This window comes from Euphorbia lathyris, chromosome 3 (genome assembly GCF_963576675.1).
Source record: "Euphorbia lathyris chromosome 3, ddEupLath1.1, whole genome shotgun sequence".
NCBI lineage: Eukaryota > Viridiplantae > Streptophyta > Magnoliopsida > Malpighiales > Euphorbiaceae > Euphorbia > Euphorbia lathyris.
Window position 1 is genome coordinate 41,571,693 of NC_088912.1, and position 27,730 is coordinate 41,599,422.

General features: G+C 38.2%; 1 protein-coding gene across 1 annotated transcript; it reads left to right on the top strand.

Moving 5' to 3' along the window:
- Positions 1–12,239: 12,239 nt before the first annotated feature.
- Positions 12,240–15,443, top strand: LOC136221550 (uncharacterized). Its single transcript, XM_066008924.1, has 4 exons — positions 12,240–12,393; positions 14,562–14,773; positions 14,875–15,023; positions 15,124–15,443. The coding sequence occupies exons 1-4, from the start codon at positions 12,351–12,353 to the stop codon at positions 15,209–15,211; spliced, it is 492 nt and encodes a 163-aa protein (XP_065864996.1). The 5' UTR covers positions 12,240–12,350; the 3' UTR covers positions 15,212–15,443.
- Positions 15,444–27,730: the final 12,287 nt, after the last annotated feature.

Genomic DNA, 27,730 nt, shown 5'->3' on the forward strand with positions numbered 1-27,730 from the left:
AGTATTAGGTGCAAAATCTGTAATCTTTCCACAAGTCAAAGCGTTCACACAAAAATGTCAAGAAAAAGAGCTTTTTTGATGTTCGCTCTTAGACTCAAATTCAACTCACAGTTCTTGGGTTTCAATTTTGTGCTTACTAGTTCTCCCCAAACTCAAGTTTAATATCACATGCCTTCAATTCTTAAGTTATCTACCTAAGTAATGATTTTAGCATTTCTTCAAAAGTAGGGTCTAAATGCAAACTTTAGCTCATGCTTTTACAGATACAAGGATTGTGTCCTACACCTAAACTAGTTGTCATGCAATTTTAGATTCGGTTCTCAGCCCTCAAGGAAAAATAACGAAGTTTAGATTCGAAGGAGGTTCACGGTTTTAGGTCCTAAACATGCAAAAACATTAATAAAACCCAAAAACGCTAAACTAAACTAGACACGCCGCAACAAAAATTTAAAATTATACAAATTTTTGTAAGTTTGTCTACCCCTCCTCCTCACACTTAAATCATGCAATAAGTTCCAACATTGCATATAAAACACTAAAACGCATGGGAAAGAAGTTAGGGTGGAGAAGACAACTTACTGGTCGGCCGGGGGTTATGGCCATGGCATGTTGTAGCGCTCACAGTAGTCTTTCGCTATATACTCAAGGCCTGTAAGTCTCTGATCCATGTTCTGTTCAAAATTGGTAAATCGTTGGTCCATTTGTTGAACAATGTTAAAGGTTTGGAGGTTAAGGTCCCTCATCTCTCCCATCATTGTGTTTACTGCTTGGAATTGGGCCTGCATCCCCGGCTCTTGATGTTCTGTATGGTCCCCTGCTGCCGCAGCTGCAGCTTCTTCCTCCTCAGATTCTTCTTGCTTTTCCTCTCTCTGTTGTGGTGGCTTCGGCGCTCGTTTCCGTGCCCTTCCGCTTGAGCTTGCTCCTCCAGATGGGTCCCTGTTTAAAACTGTACGAAAAGTAGATCTTCCCAAAAATTTGGAGTTAAGCAATTGAGGGTGGAAACCCTCTTCCTCGATGTCTAAATCTTTGAATTGGTCATCAAGGAAGTGGGTTACCAAGCCCAAGTGAGCCGCGTTTTCTACTTGTTTGGCTCTGAAAACCTTCAAAGATAGCTTTCACATTATCAACGGGTTTATGGTTGGCCATACACCACAATATGAGCAATTCTGTGCTCGAGACCTTGTTGCTCTCGTTTTTGCCTATCAAGTTATGTGCTACAAACTTGTGTACAAGGTTCAACATTGGGTCTAGGAGAGAGACTGGACTAGCAGTGCGGGAGTCATAATCTGATGACCCCGTTAATTGGTACCAGGCTTTGCTCACTGTCATGGGTTCCTCAAAACCCGAGACTGCTCTAGGGGAGTTATAGACTCCCATACAAGCTGCTATCACAGTCTCACTGAGACGAAAAGGTTTACCGTTCAATCTGAAGGAATATTTATTAGTTCCTATAGGCAGTTCCTTTTTCAAGGTGGTCAGAAATTCCACGGTGTAGTTATCATATGCTAGAGTCCTTTTTGTGGCTAGGTGATACCAGCCTTGGAATTTTAGGATTTCCTTGAAATCCTTTTCCAACCCTAGAGACGCTAGGTATTTCTGATCAATAATGATTCGGGTAGCATGGTCTTGCCTAGAAAACCGATCATATAATAGCGCCTCATGCTCATTGACTAATCCAAAAGGAGGATTATACTTAGCTTGTAAGGCTTTGCTGAATTCAATATCGGAGTCGACATTATTGTCAACCACGACCTTAGCTTTACCTTTCCTGCCCATAGCACCTGAGAGGTAGACCAAACGGACTAGTTAGAACATATTCACATAGTTGAACCTAAATTCCCAAATAACCAACCTATAGGCATAAGTTGTAGTTTAGAAACTTAGGGACCAAAAGTATAAGTTTTTAGTCTCTAAGTGTTTTACTCGTAAATCCAAATCCGTGAAAAATCAAAGATGCCCAGTGACCAAAATGTGTTAAGAACGTGAAATAGAGTCTTATTGATAAGTTTTCAGCTATAAACTGAATAGTTGAACTTTGAGCTAAAATGGAGGTTTTACCCAAATTGAGCAATTTCTCCAAAAATTCACAATTTAAGAACTCAAACCATACTCAAGGCACATATTGACCATAATGACATCATAGATTGCAAGAAGATCAAAAAATAACAGTAAATAAGTGATTATTTGAGAAAAAAGATAAAAATCCCCAAAACCTAGGGTTATCTCAAATTTCAAAAACCAATGTCCTAAACTAAAATCTAATCCTAGAAACATGTTAGAAATAAAAAAATAGGTAAGAATCCATACCTTGTTTGTTGAATTCGGGTCAGATTTGTGGTTTTGGGGGTTAGGTTTGTGAAAAGGGAAAAGGAGAAGAAGAAGAGAAGGAAAGAAAGAAGGAAGAAAGTGGGGAAGGGGATGAATAGTCATCCCCTAAAAAGAAAAAATATATATATATATATATATTTTAGTTCGGGAAAAAGATCCCGAATGGCCCCGCGTCGGTCGAGCTGGCTTGCTCGACCAACCAGCTCGGCGAGCAGGGCGGCAGCGCCCTGCTCGCCCGAGCTGGGGCGCCCAGCTCGGTGAGCAGGGCGGTAGTGCCCTGCTCGCCCAAGCTGGGGCATCCAGCTCGGCGAGCTGGGCCTCCTTGGGCCGAAATATTTTTTTAACAGAGTATGGGGGCGCAAAACTTGACAATTCAACAATGACTATGAGAATTATGAAAACAACAATCAAAATTAACAAAAAGGAAAAGAAAACTGCAAAAATAATTGTTCAAGTTTTGAATTTAAACCGGGGAGAACCCGATTTCTCCCCCTTACTCAATCATTTCTCAGGATCTTCGGATTCTTCTCCGTTGTGCTTAGGAGAGAACCCTGTGGCCTTTCCTATCTGTCCCTATTAATCTGGGCTACCTGATTACTCAGATCCTTGCAGAAGGCTTCGTTATTAGCAAGCCTAGCCGAAATCTCTTTCAAGAGGGTCACCACTTCGTCAGATTCCTTAGAAGGTTGCATTGGCCCTTAGTTCTGCAGCTGATATGGGGACATTCCAAGTCCCTGCTCTCTGTGTTCCTGAACAAAACCACTGGGAGGTCTAAGCACATTCTGGTTTGAATTTCCGTAGGATAGGTTCGGGTGCTGAGGCCTCCTATAGTTGTTGTTGTTGTTGTTGTTGTTGTTGTTGTTGGGGTTGTAGTTGTTATAGTTCTGGTTGTATCTCGGTTGCCCCCCAACATAATTGACCATCTCCACCCCATCTCCATTGAAAGGGCTACCTGCTTGATAGTCTTTTCCATGGCGGTCGCCGCCACAGTGCACACAGGTGGGAGGTTGGCTGAATTTAGCCAACAGGACGTCCATCTTCCTACTCAGATCCGCAACAACCGGATTTTGTTCTTCCACAGCAAACACCCGCTGCCTTGTGGGGCCAGCGAGCTTCTCCTCTTGCCACTGCACACTCTTCCTAGCCAGCTCATTAATCATGTCATATGCCTCTGTTGCTGTCTTCCTGAACAAATCTCCACCCTCTGCGGAGTCTACAGTAGCTCGGTTAGTGGGTGTCAAACCGTGATAGAAGATGCTTACCAATTGATGTTTAGGTATGTTATGATGAGGGCACATGCGCAGAATTTTTCTGAATCAGGTCCAAGATGTGTGGAGCGCTTCGTGCTCGGGTTGGTGGAATGAGGTAATCTCACCCCTGAGCATTGCTGTCTTCGAGGGAGGAAAGTAGTAGGACAAGAACTCCTTTTCCAATCCTGCCCAAGTTGTGATTGACCCAGGCTCCAGTGTTTTTAGCCATTCCAAAGCTTGCCCAGTTAGAGAAAATGGGAACAACTTCAGCCTAGCGGTATCTTGGGGAACCCCATTCGTTCTCGCAGTGTCTGCGCACATTAGGAAGCGATCCAGATGATCATTTGGGCTCTCATGTGCTTCCCCTCCAAACAGTCCGGTTTGTTGAATCAAGTGAATTATGCCTGACTTGATTTCTTATGTGTTGGCCGAGATATTCGGGGCAGCAATGCCAGACAGGTGCTGGTGTCGGTGTGGCGCTAAAATCTCACTCATTAAACGAGTGTCAGTTTCTGGTCCGGTATTCTCGGTATTTCGGTTGTTGTTGGTCTCGGCCATCTTGATAGGTTTAATGATCTCGTCTGGCTTGATAGTTCCAATCTGTTTGCTCCTGCGAAGAGTATGTTCAAGTTCAAGGTTAAGAGGGACACACGGTATTCCCGCTGATCGCGTAGGCATATGCTGAGAAGAAATAAATACAAGAAATAAATGAAAGCAGAAATTTTCCCTATGGAAGGAAAGTATAAACATCTAGTACATTTTACAGCGCTATCATACAAGATCACACAATTATACACAAGTATTCTTATCGGTTTATATTGACAGATATAGACTGGTGTAAACAAGTACATGGTACAAACAAGTAGAGATAAACGAGTATGTACAAGTATGAGTCAAAATATGAACAAGTATAAGCATAAGTATAAACAAGTATAAATATAAACTAGTATAAAGTAGACAAGTATAGATAAACAGGTATGAAGAATTGTGTGTAAACAAGTATAAATGATATAAACAAAGGATATTCACAAGGAATGCCTAAACTAACAAATCCTAAACTAACAAATCGACCTTTGGTTCGATATTGCAGAAGAAATAAATCCCCGGCAACGGCGCCAAAAACTTGATGCGCCTCCCGTTAAGGAAGGCTCACTAAAGGATAAGTGTACCCCGTCGTTATCAAGTAATAAAATCTGGACAAGTCCAGGTATCGAATCCACAGGATTTATTTACTACAAGTATCGAGCTACTCGGTCTCAGGTGTTATCTAGGCTGTGTGGGTTTTGAGTTTGTTTTGATTAAGTTAACCTACTCATAGTTGAATTACGCTACTCCTAGCTAAGTTATACTAATTCGAACTAAGTTATTCTACTCCTAAGTGATCTTTTACCAATGTAATTACCCGAAGGGACATGAGGGGATACGATGATAATGAAAATAGATTGTTTAGACAACGGAATTAAAACCTAATCTAAGTCACTTGTGTCCAAGGCGATTAACCCTACCTATCCTCCTGAGGCCCCTAGTTCATGATTCCCTTGTAAGGCCGAAACTAGCTCTAAGGCTCAGCAATTTGGGCTTAATCTTCTATAGGGTCGTCAATCCTATAGGCACTGACTAGGTCAGATTCAGCTCGCAATATGTGCCAACTTAATTTTGGGATTATCGAATGAGTTAAACCAATCAGACAAAGCGTAAGACAAAGGTTAAAGCAATAAAGCAATTGAATAAACAAAACTATAATATATATCAAAGATGAAAAGTATTGTCACGAAGATACAATGAGCCTAGGATTCATAACATGGATCAGAGTCTAGACAGAATGTAAAAGAAGAAAAATCCCTTTCAGGGAACCTGTCTACCAATGCAGGCGTCTTCCTAGGACTTAAGGATGGAACTTGAGCAATCCTCGGTGAGCGTAGCTTCGGAGCTGTCTTCAATGGAGGTTGAAGGAGACGGAGGAGGTGGAGAGGATTTCTCAAGGTGGAAGCTTAGGTTTTTACAAAGATAAAAGATATCTATTTTACAATTGGAAATTCTTATTTATAGATGCGGTTCGGGCCCTCTTTCTGACCTAAGTCGTGTCCTTTTGCAGGTGGGAAGACGTGGGGCCGATCGGGACTTCGTGGGGCCGAGAATCAGTCCAGGTCAGCTCGCCCGAGCAGGCCCATGAGGGCCTGCTCGGCGAGCTGGCCTACGGAGGCCAGTTCGTCGTGCGACAATGCCCAGAACGCCCGCGCGTGTTTGCCGACTGTCCAAAAATGCGTTTTTCACCTGAATTCGTTCCTGCACATGCACGAAACTCCAAACAACATTAGTCCAAGGGCAAAATTGACCCGCCAATCGCTCATTTTAAGTAAAAACTCCGTTTGGTGCGACTTTTGGCGGATCAATTAGCTATAAGAGATAATGGAAATCTGACGTACATGTTATTTTGGCCATATTTGCCTGAAATTACCAGAAAATGAGCCTAAACAACGAAAAGTTAATAAGACATTTCCAATTTCTAACTAACTCACACAAAAGCATATAAATGCGAGAATTTTTCGCTTATTCACGAAATAACGCTAAAAACCGTCCTAAAACCGTACCCAAAGATAGGGGTTTTTGACCCCTATCAATAACCCAAATAAGTTATTCCAAGGCTTCTCGATCATCTCGAAACGCCTCTTAAATCGCGCAAACAACCCCATGTTGTTACCGATTAATCAAGAAAGCGAGCTCCCTAATACGGTCCTCGAACTGAATAACTCAAAAAAGTTATTCCAAGGCTTCTCGATCATCTCGAAACGCCTCTTAAATCGCACAAACAACCCCATGTTGTTACCGATTAATCAAGAAAGCGAGATCCCTAATACGGTCCTCGAACTGAGTAACTCAAAAAAGTTATTCCAAGGCTTCTCGATCATCTGGAAACGCCTCTTAAATCGCGCAAACAACCCCATGTTGTTACCGATTAATCAAGAAAGCGAGCTCCCTAATACGGTCCTCGAACTGAATAACTCAAAACGTTATTCCTAGGCTTCTCGATCATCTCGAAACGCCTCTTAAATCGCGCGAACAACCCTATATTGTTACCGATTAATTAACAAAGCGAGGTACTATATGCGGTCCCCACTCGAGTCACGTCGAAAATTATGTTAGGGCTCCTCGAGCACCTTGAAAGACTCAGCAATCGCATCTCTCAAACAGCGTCTCGCACATTTTAGCACGTTAGCTAAGTACCCATAAGGGAGCAATAAGCGGTCGAATACGATCCCCGATCGACTTTGTTCGAAGTAATAGCAAAGGAAATCCGAGTTTACAGCTTTTTCATTGAAAATAACGAAACTACATCAAGATTGAGAAGATTGAAAGGAAATAACTAATACAAACGCCAAAACACAGAATAATCCAATCTCCTACACCGATACATGGACGCAGTCAGGATTAGGAATGGCCTCAGCATCCATTAAAGCCTGATACACTGCCCGTCAGTCAGTACACTCATCAGTATTGTGCCCATTCTGCCTATGATACAGTCATGCTTTCCCGACATGCGTCACTCGATGCGCCGTATCGGCCGGAATAGGCCCCAGAAAGCCCTGTCTAGAGAACTCAAGAAAAATCACACTACGAGGTTTCAAAGGATCGACAAACGTCGGTCCATGGGGACGAGACGGTGAAGCATGGCATCCAGCACGACGATTTTCCATTTCAGGAGGAAGATTCATGACTCTATCAAGCTCATCGGTAAGAAGCCTCCTTACCCAGGCAGGGTGAGGATTGGTCACAGGCACAACCGACTCGTCGGGATTCAGAAAACCAATCCCATCCTGCGACCAAGCTTTCTTTTCAGTAGAAGACAAGGCGCTGACGACCACGTCGCACGAATCTATCGCAGACCTAGTATAGGGAGCGGAACTTTCACTCTCCCCGTTTCGGCTTCTCCGCGAAACACCCCGATTCATCCACACCGGAGAGGCATATCGCACCTTTCTGTCCAGATCAGGATCATCCCTTGGCGGACAATACAAATAAGGGTGAGGCATCGCCGAGATAGCTTTCTGCACCTCAAGCACCTTAGCGGAATCCACAACATCCCGAAGCGACATCGCACGAAGACAGGAATGAATAAACGCCTAAGAATACTAATGAAGCAAGAACGCCCCATGAACGAAGAACACAAGCAAAAACCAACTCCTATTTATAGAAAAAACAGACAAGACTTGACAAACACATCAAAGAACCTCAAATCAAATCAACATGCAAAGTGATGTTCAAAATTAGCTGCCAAAAGATCCCCAAAGATTCCAACCGTACAAAACATTATTACATCTTTGAAATCAAAAGAAACAAAAGAGCATGCTATCTCTAATTACAACTATTTCTTCTTAAAACGGCCGCAGAACTCTACGGCTTTCGCCTGGGCCGCTTTATCATACACGTTCGGAGAAAATATGACCTCCGGAGGAACCTCATACCTAGCAGAGTGAGCAGCAACACTGAGCATCATTCGATCCATTTAGATCAGCTTCTCCTCGCGCTGTCCCGCAAAGGCACGGAACTCGTTAGCCTCTTTCCGAGCCACCTCAAGTTCTCGCTTGAGTCTCTCATTCTCATCGGACAACGCGACTGCTTTCCTGGCTCTCTCGTCGAACTTCTCCTTCACTCGGCGGGTCCATAAGGTGGCAAACTTAAGCATAACCTTGTAAGAGCGGAGCTCCTTAGCATCATGTGCCAATTTCTTCGCCAACTACACTCAGCCTCCTATCTCCACTTTCAGCTGCTCGGTCAGCACTGCGATCTCGCCCTCACGGTGCTCCAACAATTCTCCGGCGGTAGCTACCTTCCCATTCGCCGTTTTCAAATCCTTCACAGCATTCCGCAAACCTTGCTCCATGTCCCGAAACAAGTTCTCATCATTGACACACATGTCGAATATCGTGTTAGCATTTTGAATGGCCTACATCAGAATACACAAATCAGGACACGATCATTAGAAGCAAACCTGAACGAACATGTCAAAAGAGCTTACCACACCAAGCGCCGATAACGTTTCCACACCGAGGTTCATTTTGGACACACCATCCATTCGGTGAACTTCTCCGGGCACCTTAGCAACACGAGCCATCGCCCGCGCAAGGTCCGACGTCGCCATGTCTGAATGCACCGACAACCCCATCACATATTCCCGAAACTTGGCAATCTTGATATCCATTCTTTTCATCATCTCTGGGTGATCACCTACCCGATCCATCATCTCCGCTGAAAGCTCGGCCCCGCCGTTAGTACATGCTCGTTTAGAACCATCGCTTGCCCCAGCGGTATCATCACCCGCACATACTTTCTCGGCTTCAGTTCTGGCAACTGATTTAGCTTTATCTTTCTTACGTTTCCGGGTAAGCACTCCTTGCATCTGGTTCTCGACCTCTTCAGGTTCAGCAGCTATCACCTCGGCAGCTTCCTTCGGCTCACTTTCTAGCACGGGCATACCTTGCGGTATGTTGCCAATCACATCAGTGTCCTCGTGCATAGCGAGCACCCTGCCCATGCTCTAAACCACCTGATTCGCATCCTCAAGCGAAGAGAAGGAAGCCAAGGAACCTGATGCACCGGCAAATGCTTCCTCCGCAGTCTCCAAGCCAACACCAAACTCATTCGGGTCGAAATCCATGCTCACGCGAGGATCACCTGAACCTACATAAGTAACAACACAATCAATATATTTCAAGCAAACACACGCAACACATGCAGAAACGAAACCTATAACCCAGACGCCTCACCTACGACAGCAACATTGATAGATATCGCTTCCAACTCCGCTAGCTCTTCGGCTGAAAAATTATACCCACGTTTCCACTTCTCGAAATCCGTCGGCGACCAGCCTTTCAGCTGAGCCATTCGCCACTGGTTCCAAATGTAATACCCTGCAGCAAGGAAATGACCAACGAGCTCATCCACATCTTTCTTGCGCTCCTTATTCGTTGGCAGATCCTTTAAGTACTTTACGAGGTGCTCCTCCGAGGGCAACATAGGTCGCGTCTTTAGCCACCGACTAGAATTCATGGGGTCCCCGTTCCATGACACCCGAAAAGGGAAATCTCCATCCAACTTCCTGACCAGGAAGTAACGATGACGATACTCGGGAACTTTATCCTTCAACCTGCCAAGAACCTTGAACTTTTGATGCGAAAAGGTCACATGCTGAGATCGGGGTCCTTTGTTCGGACGAAAGAATTCGCGAAAAACTAGCCCAGTAGCTCGATATCCAGCCAATCGACATAATGAGTAGAACGCCACCATCATCCTCCACCCATTTGGATGAATCTGCCCGGGACACAAGTCATACTCCTTCAGTACCTCCACGAAGAAAGCGAGAAGAGGTAGCCACATCCCTGACTCCAACTGCTCTTCGTACACAACTAGCTCGTTTGCTCCACCCGTATGATGAGCTCGATCGTCTTCTTCAAGCGCAACCAACTCATAGGGCTGCCCCAATCGGTACACTGCAGAGATGCCAGCCAAGTCCGCGGAGACTATGATGCTATACGCATCGTCCACCGAGAAGGACTCTGGCCTCTTCGGACGTTGCCTCCCCTCATAACGCTTACCATCAACACTAGTCACACCCGCTGACCGCGTCCATACTCTCTCACGCATCTCTTCGTAAATCAAAGCTAAGGGTCGTTTTTCGGTAATCACGCCCTCCGGTACAACCACGGTCACTTCGAGAATGCCGATGGTAACTCCTCCTAACGGCCGCTCAACACTAGGTGGCGCACGTACCACGACGGTTTTTCTCTTCTTTCCAACAGCGACACCGCTCCTCCACCCTCCTCCGCCCTCCCTACTCGCCTCTTTCATTTCGCGGATCACGTCCAAGAGGCGTCACGAAGCGTAAAATCACCCGGTGTCACTGGCGGCAGTCGTTTTAAGGCTCCCCGCAAAGAACCCTCTGACATACTTTCCCTCCCAAGAAAAACTAACGAAATAACAACAAAGAAAGAAAAGATGAGAAAGAGGCACGATTGACCTCAAACGGCGTCTCGACAACAAGGGGAAACCACTCTCAGACCACCGCAACGAGCAGAGAAACCCGGCGCTCAACGAATTCCGACAGAGAGTGGAGCACAGATTGCAATACCGGTAAAGAAACAAGGAACCCAAGGGAGGGAGTATACGAAGAATACACACCAAGTGAGACTTTGCAAAAAGAAATACAAGCTCCTTTCCCCTATTTATATATCAAACGGAGGCGCCGGCAGAGCACGGTGTCCAAGAGCACTTTACGACGCATGCAAAAGCATTAATGAGGAGGCAATTAATTTTGCGTTGAAAACTAGAAGCGCATGCGGCAATTGGAAGAGTCTTTTTCTCTTAAGACGCGAGCAGCGTTTTCACAAATTCCCCCTGCTCGCTAGAGCACGCAAGCGGCCACCAGCTCCCCGACTACACCTCGCATGCAATACTCGGTATTACATTTCCGGGGGGGGGGGGGGACTACCTGATTCGGAATATCAGCCTTGGGCCCAGGTGGCCCATAGGCCCAACAGGGCCCAGGAGGAAAAGGGCAAGAGGCCTCAAAGGCCCAAAGGGGACTTGCTATAAATAGGAAGGAGACCACCAAAGACAAGGGATCGGGTAACATTTCTTCCTAACTCATTTCCAACGAATATATAACTCTCTTGAGCAATTAACTGTCTTGATCGTCGGAGTGTACCCAGGGACCGCTCCCCGCACAGAGACGACCCTCGGAGAACACGGGCAGCTTTCCCGGAAAGACCTCGGATCACTGTTCCGCGTATCCCAGTTAGTAACTAATATTGGTAACAACCAATTTATAGATAAAAGTTTGGACTTCATGAGATAAAGTATGGGATTTGCGGAAAAGTACAAATAGTTGCTTTACTTTTGGTGGAAAAATGTTGTATAGGTCCTTTGTTATTAATTAATATTTTTTAATTATTCCATAAAATTCTAAAGTAACAAATGCTCTCTAATGGGTTGTAACCTTTTATTATAAATTATCCTATGTGGCACCCTTAAGTTACAACCTCCCACTAAGGATGCTCTTAGTAGATTTACCATCAGATTACAAAGTTGTAAATGGATCCTTAAAAAGAAATGAAACTTGATGGTTAAGGCTGGCCTTGTAGCTAAAGGCTTTAGACAAAGAGAAAATGTAAATATAGTAAATAATACTTTCAGTCGTAGAAAATTACAATTTTGGTCCCTATTGTTAATTTTTTTTATCCCGTAAAATTTTAAAAAACTATTTACTTCTAGTGTGATGTTACTTAACTTTGTTACTTACCCATAAAAAATCCCAAAGTTATAACTAACCATTAAACATGTTCTTAGTCCATCTGAAATTGCTTAAATTATTACAAATACATATGAGATTAACCAAATCTAAAAAATTAATAGATAACTATAAACAAATTTAAAGCATTAATATATCACTTTAAAGTTAAGCAATTGATAAATGAAGTTAAATAAGTTTAAAAGGATACAAACCATTTTATAAATTAAAGTATCCTATCGGTTTTCTAAGAGTTGAGTAACATATTGTGTGAATGTTTAACAGTGGATTTAATTGTGTCACAGACAGACAGGACATTGGAGGCCACACAAGAAAGGGCATTTCTGAATATTTTGCAGTATTAAGGGCAACTTTGGAAATACAATCTAAGAGCCAAAGATAAGAGAAGTTATGAAACTAGGAACATGGTTTCCCGTTTCTGAAAACGGAAAACCAAGGACAAAACTCCTTTTGTAATTGTAATTGTAATGGAGGCTGCAGTTACATTGTCATTTCCTTCCTTCAATAAAAGTAGGTTGCAGAACCTCTATTTCTCCTTTCTTCTCTTCATTATTCCTGGGTTTTCTAGTTGTTGCATAGCTATACTTTTAATTTTTCCATTAAAGATCACTTAACTTCTTTATTACTTCTACTTACTTTAGGTAGTTGAAATCAGCTGTTTTATGTAGTTATCACTAAATTAATGGAAAGTATCCATAAAGATTGGATTGGGGCATTTAGGATTTTATGGTTAGGATGCTTTAATTTTTGTATTGCTTTCAATTTGGGAAAACCACCACTCATTCATAATGATATTTATGGAGGAAGGTTTTCGTTGTAATTGTTGTTTTAATTTAGATAAAGATAGTTAAATGTATCCATTCGGAGTTGTTGTGAATTTTGAAAAGAACTCTGAAAAGGGGGCACTGGGAATAATCATGAATTGTTTTAATTCAGATATAGAATTATGCAATCTTGGCTAATCATTAGGTTTGAAGTTAGTTTGTGATATTACTACTCTGGTTTGCCTTGTTATTATGGTTATTTTTGTGAATGGTGAAGGAATTATGTAATTTGTGCATTTATCTTGGTTTCAATATGAGAGCTTAATAATTAGGTAAATGAAATTTCTAAATTCCGATGTATTTCAGCTGCTTACATGAATGTTTGGTATTTTGAAGTTTGTTTGGTATTGATGTCACTTAAGTATTTGCAGACATTTGGTAATTCCTGAGATACCAGCTCTGCTGAAATAAGCTAATGAAATCATGCTAGTGTGCCCATATATTAGTTTGTAATAAATATGTGTGAGGCTTACAAGCTTTCCATGGCAATAGTTGGTATTCAGCTCTGAGGTCTAATTTAATTTTGATTCGTATAGAAGTACTTGAAGTATTGCTCATTTTCTTAACTTATTATTTCCTTTAATTTAGATGGGTGATATAGATGCAAGAACATGAGAAATTTGGAAATTCAACTGACTTTGGTTGTTTTCTACAAATTCGTTTTTGAACTATTAAGTCATATTGATCTTATTCTGTACCATAATGTAACTCTACCAACATACTTGTATGATTTTAGAACTTTGATCGCATCAAGCTTTTGACCATATTGCTTATCCATTTGCTACTGCTGCTCAATTATAACTTGCTGGTTTCCTTAAATGCTTAATGAAACTTTGATAAACTGTATTTGAGAGTAATTGGATGTAGTTTGTGTTAGTTTTCATATAGAAGTTGTGGTTCAATATTTTTTCTAATGTCTTGCGAAACATAAAATCTGAGAAATTATCTTTTTGAGCTCTGCTAAATTAAGCTAATCACACCTTGCTTGCAAGTACCAATATCTCATCCATTTTTTGAACTTACCCTTTGATTTATATTTCTGTGTATTAAGCAAGAAAGTGAGAAATTAGGAAATTCAGCTATAATACCTTGCCGATTGTTTGAATTACAAGAAATGAATTCATCCTAATTCCTTGGAATTTCTTCAAATTACCTTGTTTTATAAAAAAATCTTTCAGTTGTCTTACCTTGATTTCTTATAGACAATAGATTTTGTGAGAAAAAGAATTAAATTCCTCCAAAATCCATCAAAATGAAATCTCCAAATGGGCTAGAAAATGCGCTAGGGACTGAATGCTTCAAAAAAAACTACCTACCTTTTCTTGCTCATTCATATAGCACATACTGTGAACACTGCCAGTTATGGATAGAATTTGTATACATATATATATATATATATATATATATATATATATGAAATTTATGATCGTTAGTTCGTCAGTTACTCTTTTTACATATATTTGCTTCATAAAAGATGTACGAAAATGTGTTCTCAGTATTGGTTGTCTAATTGCTGTAAGTCAGAGTTACTGAAGTGATTTAAGATCTTTATAAGTTAGTTTTTAGTTTATTAGTTAAGAAGTTCATGAGCTAAGCTGGATTTCGATCCCTGGATTGACAGTCCTGCTTTATTTATAGTTTTCGGAAACACTACCTTACTAGGAGCTAAAGTAGCATCCCTTAATATGCTGATTAAGGTCTTAGTCTTTGTACATGAAGGCTGTTTTGATGTTAGTCTTAACGTTAAATTACATTAGAAGTGCAATTTTTCCAAATCATATTAGGCATATTGAAACAGAAATGCATAATTATGGAATTGAATTTGCTGTGTTTCTGACTTTTAACGTTGTGAAGCATTTTTGGTGTCCAAGCCTGAAGTTGTTAATAAACTGGATCGAAAGGCTTGGACTTCAGTCGACGTGAAAAGGCAAAAACAACATACGAAAACATCTGTAGTAGGCTCTGCTCTACCTGAAACAGCTGCTTCTCTGGCAATTGCTGCTACTGTTGTGGGAGCAGCAGCTACGCTTCTTGCCCGAAGAACCAAAGCATCTGAAACAAACGAGGTGCATAGTTAACTGCAGCATCCACTTAATGCTAACTTCCTTCTTCTTAATCTGTTTGTTTATATATGCTTTTAATGAGTTGTATACATGTCAACATGCAGATACAACTAAAAGAATGCGAAGATTGTGGCGGTTCGGGTATATGCTCTGAATGTAAAGGTGAAGGGTTTGTGCTTAAGAGACTGACAGAACAAAATGCTGAGAAAGCAAGATTGAATGCAAAGAATATGGCTACTCGATACACAGCAGCGTATAATTCTAACTCCCGTGTTCACACCACACATGAATTATTTACTAGGCGTGAACTTCCCTATGCATTTGGATTGATGAGGTGAACTTAATGTTTTCAGGCTTCCGAAAAAGTGGAGTTACTGCACAAAGTGCTCGTCTGCTCGATCCTGCAATACGTGCGGTGGAAGTGGAAAGTTGAGCTACTAGTTTGGCTGTGATAATGTGTCTGCCTCTATACAAGATGGTGAGATTGTGGTCTAGGCCGTTTTGGAATTCATAGATGCTGAGCTTTCTTCTTTGGTTATAGTTTTATTATAATGTAGATGATGAATATGTATAGTTTCCGTTTGATTGTAGAATTGCACTGCAGAGTGCGAACTTCGTTGACAGTTGATTTTAAATTGTTCATAATGCAATTGAACTATATTTTACTCGAGAATAGTTAAAAGCTAAAATTAGTGCATTATAGATCTTCATATCTATGTTTTATGATAAAACTATTCAAATTAATTATTAGGAAAAGAAAATGCACTGTAGATGCTTTATATGACAATGATTTATCGAAAAATAATGGCTTAATATAATATATTAGTGGCCTCTTGTATGTGGTCAAATAATCTGATTGGCGTCCCTAAACTTTGGAGATTCTCATTATCCTTTTGATTTTGATTTTGTTTAAAGTGACATGATTAATTCCTCCAAGTAAAACTTGGCAGAGCAAAATGAATATTTAGATAAACTGAAATATGTATCATTTTGAAAAAGTTCATAAGACTAATAAATCACTTTAAATTAGTTTAGGAAGTCAATTTATTATTTGTATATTCTATGTTGATCTTCGGACCAATTGTTTTTGATGGCTGGGATCGGTTGGAAACTTCAAATTCTAGACAGATGAATTGATTGTGTCAACAATTGCAGTCCAGGATGACCTTTTTCAGCATGAACAACGGTCTCTAACTGATTGTGTTGAGGATTTCAGCCCTGATGGTTTATGGTCAGCATCGCCGCAACTTCCAAATGGCGTTTTGCAATGTGTTCACGATGTTAAGCAAAGTAATGACGGAGTAGACTTCAGTATCTAGACAGGTTGAGCAACGAGTAAATTTACAGTGAAGGATTCTATTTGAAGCTTGCTGGTTGTGTGCGATTTTGGAATGGCACAGTTTCATTTGGCAGCTCAGCGTTCCCCCTTCTTGTTCTCTCGTTTGTTGGCGGGTTCTGCACGGGTATATTCCTACTGTGGATCAGTTAAAATTAAAAGGCTTTCACATGGCATCTAGATGTGCTCTTTGTGCCGATAATGAGGAAACTTTTGAGCATTTATTTACTGAAATGCTCTTTCACGAGGTCTTTGTGGAATTCAATCTCCTCATTGTTTGGAAAACATATCTTCCTTCATGGTACAGTCCTTGATATAGTCACTCATACTATGAAGTCTAATTTTAGGCCTCAGGTGCGTACCCCTTGGCCTGCAGTTATTGTTTCTTGTTCCTGGTTAGTGTGGAAAGTGAGGAATGAAGCTATCTTTTGACAACTGACTGTCTAATATTCACTTTGATCTGCGTTGTCTTTGGAATTGTATTCGTGAGGCAGATTTTTTTGGAAAAGGGACATATGTTTAATTCCATCAACAAGTGGAATGGCATTCGAAGTTAAATATTAATGGCCGCCCGTCTAGAGCTCATCGAAGTCTTCCAGTTTGTTTGTAGAAACCCTATGAAGGTTGGATTTTAATGGTTTCCTGTCTAGAGCTCCTCGAAGCAATACGCCACCTCTAGTTCTCTAGGTCTTGCCGGAGCAGGTGGAATTTTCAGAAAGTCTGGAGGTTTTCCATATGGAGTTTTCGCTTCTCATATTGCTGAGGCTTTCACTTATGTTGTCGAGCTAAAGAGTACAATTAACATGAGTATGATACAATTTTGGTCCACGCCCCCTAGGATAATAACAACTGTCTTAGCAACCTCCATATGTTTGACTTGATCCTCCCACGACTTCTCTATTAGTAGGATCTATCAGCCCTTTATCAAGCACATTGGCTCACAACTCTAGCAGGTTCATAGGACGCCCTTAAAGTCACTATTTTTACCAGCCATTTTGGACATGCGTTTGCTGGACCCATCTACAGTCCCCCTTGAATTTACCCTAGACACAACTCCAAACACGCCATTATCCTCCTGTTTGAGCCAACATTCTCCTCCCAAAAGAGACACTTTGTACAAAGGAGCACGTAAAGAAACATCCCATCCTCTCACTAGTTCTTCCTCCAGAATTTGATAAATTCTATCATAATTATGATCAATGTGGCCAATTAGCCCACAAATAAAGCAAAACGATGGTAGTTTTTCATAATGAAAGGCACAAACAATCCATGCACCCCCTAATTTTTGCACATTCTTCTCATTTTTCAGTGATTGACGAATATCGACCTGAACCTTAATTCTCATATAAGGGCGCTCTATAGACCAAGAATTATTGGCATCATAAGAGATAAATGAGCCAATGTAGTTAGCCAAGACCTTACAGCTTCAGAGAAGAATCCGAAAGGTAAATTATACACGTAAACCCACACTTCATCTCATGAAAAACTAATAAATTATAGGTCCACGGTTCTCCATCCATCACCCAACCAAAATGTTGGCCGTGATAAAACTAGAAAAGTATCAATCAGGGTCCTAGTTTCTTAACAATCAACCCTCGGTCTCGATGCAAAAGATTTCCCATCTTATGCTTCAAGACTATGAAATTGAAAGACCATTTTGAAATGGATATAAATTTAAGGGAAAAGTACAAAAATAAACCTTGTGGTTACGTCGGTTTTCGATCGGCACCATTGTGGTTTAAAAGTTTGTAAAATGGTATCTTGAGGTTCATTCCGTTAGCAAACACAGACCAAATTGACTAACAGTGTTAAAAGTCAAAAGGAAAAGAGTTAATTTAATCCTTATATTTATTTATTTTATAAATTAACCTTTCTTATTATCTAATTATCACAAACAAACCCCAAAATAAAAAATAAAAATCAAATACACCATCTTCTCCATTTCCCTTTAAATTTTTTTCTTTCTTTCCCTTCTCTTTCTAAAATCGATTGAATTTCCATCTCTCTCTAAATCTAATCTTTAATTAGTTATTACTTTGCAAAATCCCAAACAAAAGTAGTTCTCCACTCATCCTTTCTTCCACTTCTTCATGACCTTTAAAATTTCCTTCTGCCAGTCCTGTCTAGAGTGGTATTTAGGAAAGTCTATCGAGAAGTTTCAGAAAGCGAAATAGTGATTTCGATAGGTAAAAGCTGAAGGAAGAAAGCAGCTGAATCTGCTACGGAAAATCTAATTCTGGAATGTTCTAACATGAAAAGCAGGTATTGGAGCACTCAAATTATTGTAAGACAAGTCCCTAAAACATCAAATTGAAAGGGAAAAAACCCACATAAGTTTACTCAAATTTAATTATGATCAGGAAAAGAAATTATCTTGATGCAGAGTTTATGAGAATTACAGAAAGGAAAGTTGGCTCATATTAGGCAAAGAGGGAGGAATTGGTCCATAAAGACTGTTATTGTTCAGCCTCCTGATTCAGATTCACAAAAGAGAAGAAAAATGTCAAAGCCAGCACAACAAAAAGGATGAAACGTTAAGCCTTAATTATACTCTTAACCAGATTTAAAGATACAAGAAATAGCTCATTAATTACCTTCAACAGGTCAATCGTCTGAGAAAACAGATGTTTTCAGGTTTGGAATCCCCCTACTCGAATTGATATCTGGTTTGAGGGCTTTGGAGTTTGGCAAGTCGGCAAACCAGAAAGGCGGAGCCATGCTTGATTGGGTATGTTAAAGATTGAGGCTTTATACATTATAGTCATTTTTCGTTCATGATATTAGATAATTCATTATCATCATTACAGGTGAAGAAGATTCATCAAGAAAATAAGCTGGAATTGATAATTGACAAGGATATGAAGAACAACTATGATCGAATCATTAAAGATTAGATTTAGAAAAAAAGATGGAAATTCAATTGATTTTAGAGAGAGAAAAGAGAAAAAAAAAAATTAAAGAGAGAGAGGGAGAAGATGGTGTATTTGATTTTTATTTTTTATTTTAGGGTTTATTTGTGATAATTAGATAATAAGAAGGTTAATTTATAAAATAAATAAATATAAGTACTAAATTAACTATTTTCCCTTTGACTTTTAACACCGTTAGTCAATTTGGCCTATGTTTGCTAACGGAATGAACCTCATGGTACCATTTTGCAAACTTTTAAACCACAAGGGTGCCGATCGAAAACAGACGTAACCACAAGGTTTATTTTTGTACTTTTCCCTAAATTTAACTTGGAATTAATCGGATATGACCTGATATTCCTAATTAAAATTAAATAGAATTTTAAGTTGAAGATATCTCTCACTCTCTCTATACCTACTATTCCTATGTGTCGCCTTTGGCCAATCTCAATATTAGAGCTATTTCAAAACACACAAAGATTAGGAAAAGCAATATATGTATATATATATTTTTTCCAATTTCTCTATAAACATAAAAGCTCAAACCCTAATGATTATACACCGGTGCTAGCACGTGATCTAACTGCAAGACTTTCAGCGTGTGAGATTGTGGAGGGATGTTGCATGAGTTGCAAATCCTTGTCCATTCATGTTTGATTTTTTGTCCATTCTTGCTCTTAATCCGAAGAAGAATGGTACATTTTTGTTAATACAGTTATTATCATGTCTGGGATTCCGCTCTATTTTATGGGTCTTATCGAATATTTTTTTTCGTTGCGATTCGTTGGGATAATCCCAACACATGAGTCATGGAATCTGCTAAAAACCAAGTAAACAAACAAAATAGTATAAGGAAGGACATCATCAGACAACAAGGAACCATTTCAGGAAGATAATAGGTCAAAATGCTAGGGGGTGACCAAATTCTCACGTACTCCATCTTTTCAGGGTACATTTGATACATACCCTGAGCAGCTCGAACAAACTTACCCACTCAAGAAGGAACTCTGCTTCTCGAGCAGTTCCCTCGCCAAAGCTTTGTTCAAGTCCCTAACATGAGGAAACTTCCATCCCTTCCAAACCCAGATGCATTCATCCACAAACTCTGCAACTAAATTAGTCACTGGCTCGGCTGGAGGGGAGGCACCCTATCAGAGCCCTATAGGAAGTCACTCAACTTATGCTCAATATCCAGGCTCACTTACCCTTGACATTCGATTCATCACACTCTTAGGAGAAGGGTTCTAGTTGGTCGGAAATGGGAAAGTCGTATTCTTTCAAACTATAAAGAACATGTCCCTTCGGACCTTGTTGATATCATTCTTGAGGAACTTCAACCTTTGGGCCTTCCAACTCACATGATTAGATCTCGGATCTTGGCTGGCTGGAAGAACTTTTTGAGAATAGGGACAGTGAGCCTATAACCTTCCTTACAACAATACTAGTAAAAGGCCAGGATTTGCACCATGGCCTCAAATGTAACCTGGCTAGGAAGAAGCTTTAAGTCCTGTAAGATTTCCCACAGAAAAGGGAGATAAAGAACTCGAAAACCTTGAATAAGGTGTTCCTTGTACAAGATAAAAGTGTTAGAGGCCAATGGGTTGTTGGCTCGCATGTCTAGACCAGGGGCTTCCAATTCGTAAGTGCCCTTAAGCCTATATACAATGGCATCATGATGACATCCTCAAGAGTCGGTTGGATCACCACGTTGCCCACAGTAGATGCATTATGGTATTCAATTTGGCACATACACAGTATCAAAGTGGCTCCCTCTTGGTCAAATTGTGCACTTCTGTCGATCATAATTGACTCATAACCTCTTCATATAACTCGATAAACATCGACCTGAATAAAATCAGAATGTCTGAGAAACTCCTTGGTGTAGGGATCTATGGTAGGAAAGAAGGTGCATTGGTAACTAACCATGACTTCGAACTTCTGAGGCTTTTCAACAGTAGACCCTCATTGTCTTCACAAGAATCATTAGTCCATGAAATATTCAAATCTGCTGTGAGTTTGGATATCTCCAGCTAAAGGAACCCCGACTATAGCTTTGCATTCAACAAACAAATAACAGTAGGCAAAGGAAAGAAATGGAGAAAAAGACACAAATGAGAAACTAACATGCTTTATAGTCTCATTGAAAAATCAGTTAATACAATCCTCTATGTTTCAAGTCATTTGAGTCACTTTCGATTACGAAAGGGTTCCTCCTTACTCGATTCAGGGCTATATACCTTTTCGTTGTCAGGTTACCACAAATGCTTTCAAAATCACACTCGTCTATCCTTAAAAAAAAGTGCCAGTTATCTTTTGGGAAACACGAATCGCACAATAAGCATTAAATTTCTATCGCACATGCAATGTTGGAAATTCACCATTAGTGTGGGGGGAGTCTATTACATATCAAATAAATAAAAGGCCCAACCCAAATTGACTTTAGACTCTAAAAAGGGCATGTCCTTTATAGATTCAGGAGCTTCAAACCGACTTACAATCACCGCCTCACTTAGGGGTAGTAAGCTAATCTCATCCTTCAGGACCATGTATAAAAAAGTACTTCTCTCTCTTTTTAGGAAATATTCTATATTGTTTTATAATACTCTTTTTGACAATTTTACTGACTTTGACATCAGATTGTACTCACTGATCCATTCCAATACATGTCAATCTCTAAAGGCCAAGTCAACGATCGATCTTTTGAGAAATTACAAATTATCGACAAACTTATTTAAAATGTCCAAAAACATAATAATAAATTTGTAGCATTTTATAACAAAATTTAGCCCTTAAACTAGAGTTTTTGGGAGAAAGAAAGGAAAAATGAAGGAACAATACAATAAGTGGAGTCCGAGTCGATTATATTAGAATCCAACGCGGGTATGATTAGAGTCATACATAAGAATTGATATTATGTCATCATCATGCATATGAATATATTCAATCTCCTTCTCTCTCTCGTGTCTCCTTATCATCTTCCACTCCTAAGGGAACCCATTTTATTATTTAATTTAATTATTTTCAAAATGAACATATACTACTTTACAATCAAATATTAATATAATATGCTCTAACGTCTTTCCATGTAAGAAAAAAGGCTTTCAATTATTTTGAGAATACTGGATTTAACATAAGATTCTGTGTCTTCTTTTACTATTTTTGTTTCATCATATGAGCAGTTTACAACACCAGAAAAAAGGCCTCCTTTTCTGTACTCACTTTATCCAATTCACTACAATTTAATTTTACCAAGAGGAGGAAATAGCATTCAAATTTTTGGATAAATATAACGGATGATTTGCGGATATAAATCATTGGAGATACTCTAATAATCATCATCAAATAGTATGCTTTCTTTTTATATTGATATGTATATTAAGTTCTGTCAAATTGTACACGGAGATGGAGAGAGAAATCAGAATTTAACCGAGTAATATGAATGGGTACTTCCTAAAAACATTAGGCCTATTTTGATGCCTTATCCCTTTTAGAAAATATCAATGTGTTTTCGGGTTGTGATAATCTGGACAATTGGTATTGGATGTTCTCCTCCTCTGGTAATTGCACAGTGGCCTTGGGCATTGACAAATAACAATCATGTTCATTGTTTCCTTGCTTCAGATCCTTCTTTTATTGTTTGCGGGTTGGAGGATGGCGAAAATCACATATTCAGGCACTGTATTAGTGTAAAAGAAGCATGGGAATTATTTTATTCCTTCTAACTTCAGTTCCAAAATTAATTATGATAATATTCAATTGCCAATAGCACGTGTGTTTGGTGGATGTGGAAGTGGAGAAACGATCGAGTTTTTAAGGGCACCACTTCTCGCTAGGGGAAGTAGTTGATTGACTGGCGAGTTACATATGATCTCTTCTTTTAAATCATTACGAAAGTGGTATATTTCCTACAGACATTTTTTGTTGTGTTATTTGTTTGGACGTTTAGCCTTTCTTCTATAATAAAAAAGAACTTTAACGGAGTTGATGATGGAGATAATTGTAAAACTTAATATGATATCAATCCCTATTTACTTAATCCCAAAGACATGTACCTTAATGTCTGGTTAGTTACTTGACATAATATTAATTAATTAATTTATCAAGAATTGATTTAAGATAGGTACAGTTGCATGCCATTATGGTGTTTTTATCTGAATAATTTAGGGAAAAAATTAACAACTTTATGGCTCAAAAGTGTATTAGAATTCCTACTTGGTCACTTTCTTTTGTCTTTATTGATTGATAATGTAGATAAATAGCAAATGGAGCCCAAATATGTAGGCCATTCTAACTTAAAGATGTTCCTATTAAGCCCATTTATATTCTACTTCATTTTGGATTTAGATTCTTTCTTAAGAATCTACAATATTTTTAAGGAAAAAATAAAACATCAAACGTCTAATATTTTAATGTCATATAATGAGTCGTGATCAATTATAATTAAACTTTTATTTATCAAAAAGGTGTTGCTATTTATCACCTCTAAATTATTTATTACCGTCTCCATTTGAACAATTTTATCTTTTTGATTAAAAAAAAATTAAATTTTTGAAAAAAAAACCAATTTTAGATCTAGGAGGGTGCTGGACCCGCCCAGCCAATGGCTTGGGCAGGTCCAGCATCTGCCCAGCCAATGGCTTGGGCGGATATATCACCCACCCAAGCCATTGGCTAGGTGGGTGTTGGACCCACCCAAGTCATTGGTTGGGCGGGTCCATCATCCTCGACCAAAATTTGGTCTAGGCACAAATATAGACTTTTTAGTGACGAAAAATGTTAAATTGTTCAATTTTTTACGATGAAAAATATAAAATTCTCCAATTTTTTTGTGACGAAAATTACTAATCGCCACAAAAAATATATGTATTATGTTCATGATTTTTTTGATAAAAAAATGTAAATTTTAATTTTTCCGACTCGTAAGCATCCATTTTTGGGATTCAGGTTGTCACATATCAATTATTTTCATAATTTCAATTATTGTTGTTCGAGTTTGTGATTTTAGAGAAAGAATTTTCAGTTTTTTTATCAAAATTATGAGAAGGGTAAAAAAGTCCAAATAGAAACGGTAACTAATAATTTGGGGGTGGTATTTAACAATTCACTTAATTAATTATAATCATCTAATTTTCAAGAATATTATTTACTTCATATATAGTAAAACCTCTATATAAGAATACACTTGGGACCTAACTATTTGTATAACAATTGGGAGGTTATTACTAAATAGAGTTTGGTATAATAAAAAATTTCAACTCATATAATTTTAAATTTTAAATAATACCACTTGAAATTGGTTAAGATTATCATAGGCATACATGGTTTATATATAATGTATAACAATAGACATTAATGGAATAACTTAAATATTTAGAATTTCAATTTAGATTTTAGGTTTTCAATATATAGATAATTGAAAGAATTTTATGGGAAAAATATAAACATCAATGAGAATACTAAATATTTATAATTTCAAGTTGTAGTTTGGGTTTCCAACTCGTAAATAATTTCAATAGTTTTTTTTTTTATATATATTTTATGATTTAGTTTGAATTCTTAATATATACATATAAATATATAATTATTACTATATGGATGCATAATTTCTAAAGGTGGGACTTGAAAAGTGTATAACAAATAATATTTGGGAGGTTATTCCTATTTATAACTGACCCAAGTTGGGACCGAGTTTTTTTATAACAAAATAGAGGTTATTCCTATATAGAATATTCATATATAGAAGTTTTACTGTATATCTAATTTTTCAATTTGAAATAAGGTTTTATATTTTTTCTATAATAGCATAAGGCATATAAAAAAACTACGTTTGTATTTCTAAAAAGTGTAAATTTTGAATGTGGATAAAAAATAAATAAGGCTCTTTATATTCATATTCCTAAGGCTTAAAACACTTTTTGATCCCTGACCTATCCAAAATTTATGCATTTGGCCTCTGACCTATTATTTCATCATATTTGGCCCCTGACCTATCAAATTAGACAAAATTCAACCCATATTGAATGGAAAATTAACTTTGTTGGAAAATTAACAGCAGTCACCAATACAAAAACGACACATGACACATAAATAAAATTAATTTTCAACTGGAGATGACAACAGTAACTATTTTACCTACTAAAAAAATCCTAAAAACTTTCTCTAGTGTTCCGATAGAGTGAAAATTAATTTTATTTATGTGTCATGTGTCATTTTTGTATTGGTTACTGCCTTTAATTTTGCAACAGAGTTAATTTTTCATTCAATATGGGTTAGATTTTATCTAATTTGATAGATTATGGGCCAAATATGACCAAATAATAAGTCAGAGGCCAAATGCACAAATTTTGGATAGGTCAGAGGCCAAAAAGTGTTTTAAGCCTTTTCCTAATTAGCAAGAGCATAATAATGTATCTAAAATTAAAGACTTAGTTAATAGAAATCCAAAAAAAGCTTAATACATTTATACCTTTGTATTTGCCCAGAAAATTTAATTGTCCTTCTATTGTTTTCAAAAATATCTTTTTACCTCTTGAACTTATTAAAAAGTGATATCTCTTAATATCCGTGCGGCTGAATAAAAGAAGATTTTAAATAATAATTGATGTGTTTATAATTTAAGCAATTTGAACGTCAAGATTACTGAATAAATTTTATTCATTACCGTTAGATTTAAATTTATTAAAATCTTAAAAAAAATTAGGCCATTCAAATACCTAATATAATAAACTTTATCTAATGATATTGGCCAGTGAGTACGTATTAATCAATATTTTCCATGTTTTGATGATATATATACATGCATGCACATACATACATGCATACAAATCATCCTTCTAATTCTAATTCTAATTCGATAAGACAATTATAACTAATAATTTAAATTATGTCGCCTCAAGTTGCCAAAGGTCACTTGAAAGACTAGTTTCTGTGTTTTGTGTTGCTTTAGTATTGGCAGTTAGGAGAATTTTGCTTTTAAAAAAAAAAATTGTGCGATTTTATTTTTAATATTAAGAGTTAAAAGTAATTTTTACTGATAACGTTAACAAGTTGAATCAATTTCAGATATAATTATAAAACATATATATTTTGTTTTTTATTCTACACTATTTACATATCAGTTAGTTCTAAAAGAACAATTTATATTTTTTTATTTAATAATATAATTAGAGATTAATATTTCTAAATTCAATAAAATATTTAGATGTTTTTTATCCAACTTATACAAAACACAATATATTTTTTGAAATCTACGTTATATTCATATGTTGTGATTTGTTACTAATAAGTGATAAATTGACGCATATGTAAAGTGCAGATACCAATATTAATGATAAAGAAGACAATTTGATGATTTTTTTTATTACATGGAGGGGAAAACCCCAAAAGAACAGGAAATGAAAAAACTACATACGAATGCGCCTAGGCCAACAAGAGCCACAAGCATCAGTTAGAAGTTGTTGGGGATTAGTCATCGAAAATTAACCAAGTGCAGCGGAAAACTACGGTTAGATTTTCTATAATCCAGTTAAGATCGTGTCAGACTGCCACATAGTGAACTTCAAAGCAAAATTAAAACATAGATCCAGGAACTTACAGGTGATGTCTCTTCTAGAGACGGCTGCAGGAATCCACAAGTCGAGTGAATCTCCTTAATCACGTGCACCAGCCGTATAGGAACTGAACCGGTGCTAGTCGTAATCGATTCAGAATAATCTGAGCACGAAGAACACGAAGAACTTTGTGCAGGGACTGAGGGGGCCGAAATTTCCAGGGAGGAGGCAAGTCATAATTAGCTTACTAAACCTAATGAATAAATACTTGTATCAATTAGGTTTAGGTTAAGTGGCTAATATCAAATTAGTCCCTCCTTGGTCCCTAACCATAAATATAACCCAGATTATATTTAATTCAATTAGGTCTAAATAGGCCCAATTTAATTACCCCACTTTAGTTGGCTAATTTCTAATTAGTCCCTCATTGATCCCTAATCATAAATATAAGGGCTAATTACAAATCTAGCCCGATTAAAAGGGTCCATTTACATATCTAACCCACTTTGCTTCAAGATCACCAAATTAGACACTTTCATCCACTTTGGACAAGAATACCCATATTTCTATTCGATCCATTCTTCTTCTTCGATTGATTCTTCTTCTTCTTTCTTCTTCGATCGAATCTTCTTCTTCGTTCGATTCTTCTTCTTCTTTCTTCTTCGATTGGTTCTTCTTCTTCTTCTTCTTCTTCTTCTTCTTCTTCGGTTCATGTTCTTCAATTTTTGATACCAATCGTTAGTGATTATTGAAGTATTATGTTCAATTTCCCATAGAAATGGTATGTTTTTAGCTTATATACATGTTTTTCTTGCTAGTCTTGCCTCTTTCTTCATCTGTAATGGTATTGTTTCAATTTCCTCTATTTTCCACCATTTTCCGTCAATTTCCTCCATTGTTGTCGCATTTATGACGAATTTATCGCATTTCGTCACAAATGCGACACCACTTTACAAATGCAATAATCGCTGTCGCATTTTGTCGCAAATGCAACAACAGCTGTCGCATTTCATCGCAAATGCGACAACTTGCTGTCGCAAATGCGACAACCATTATCGCAGATGCGACAAATCTTATCGCATTTGCGATGAATTCGTCACAAATGCGACATCACAGCAGTTCAATTGTTAGATTTGTTTTCTTTCTTATTTTTTAAGATTTCCTT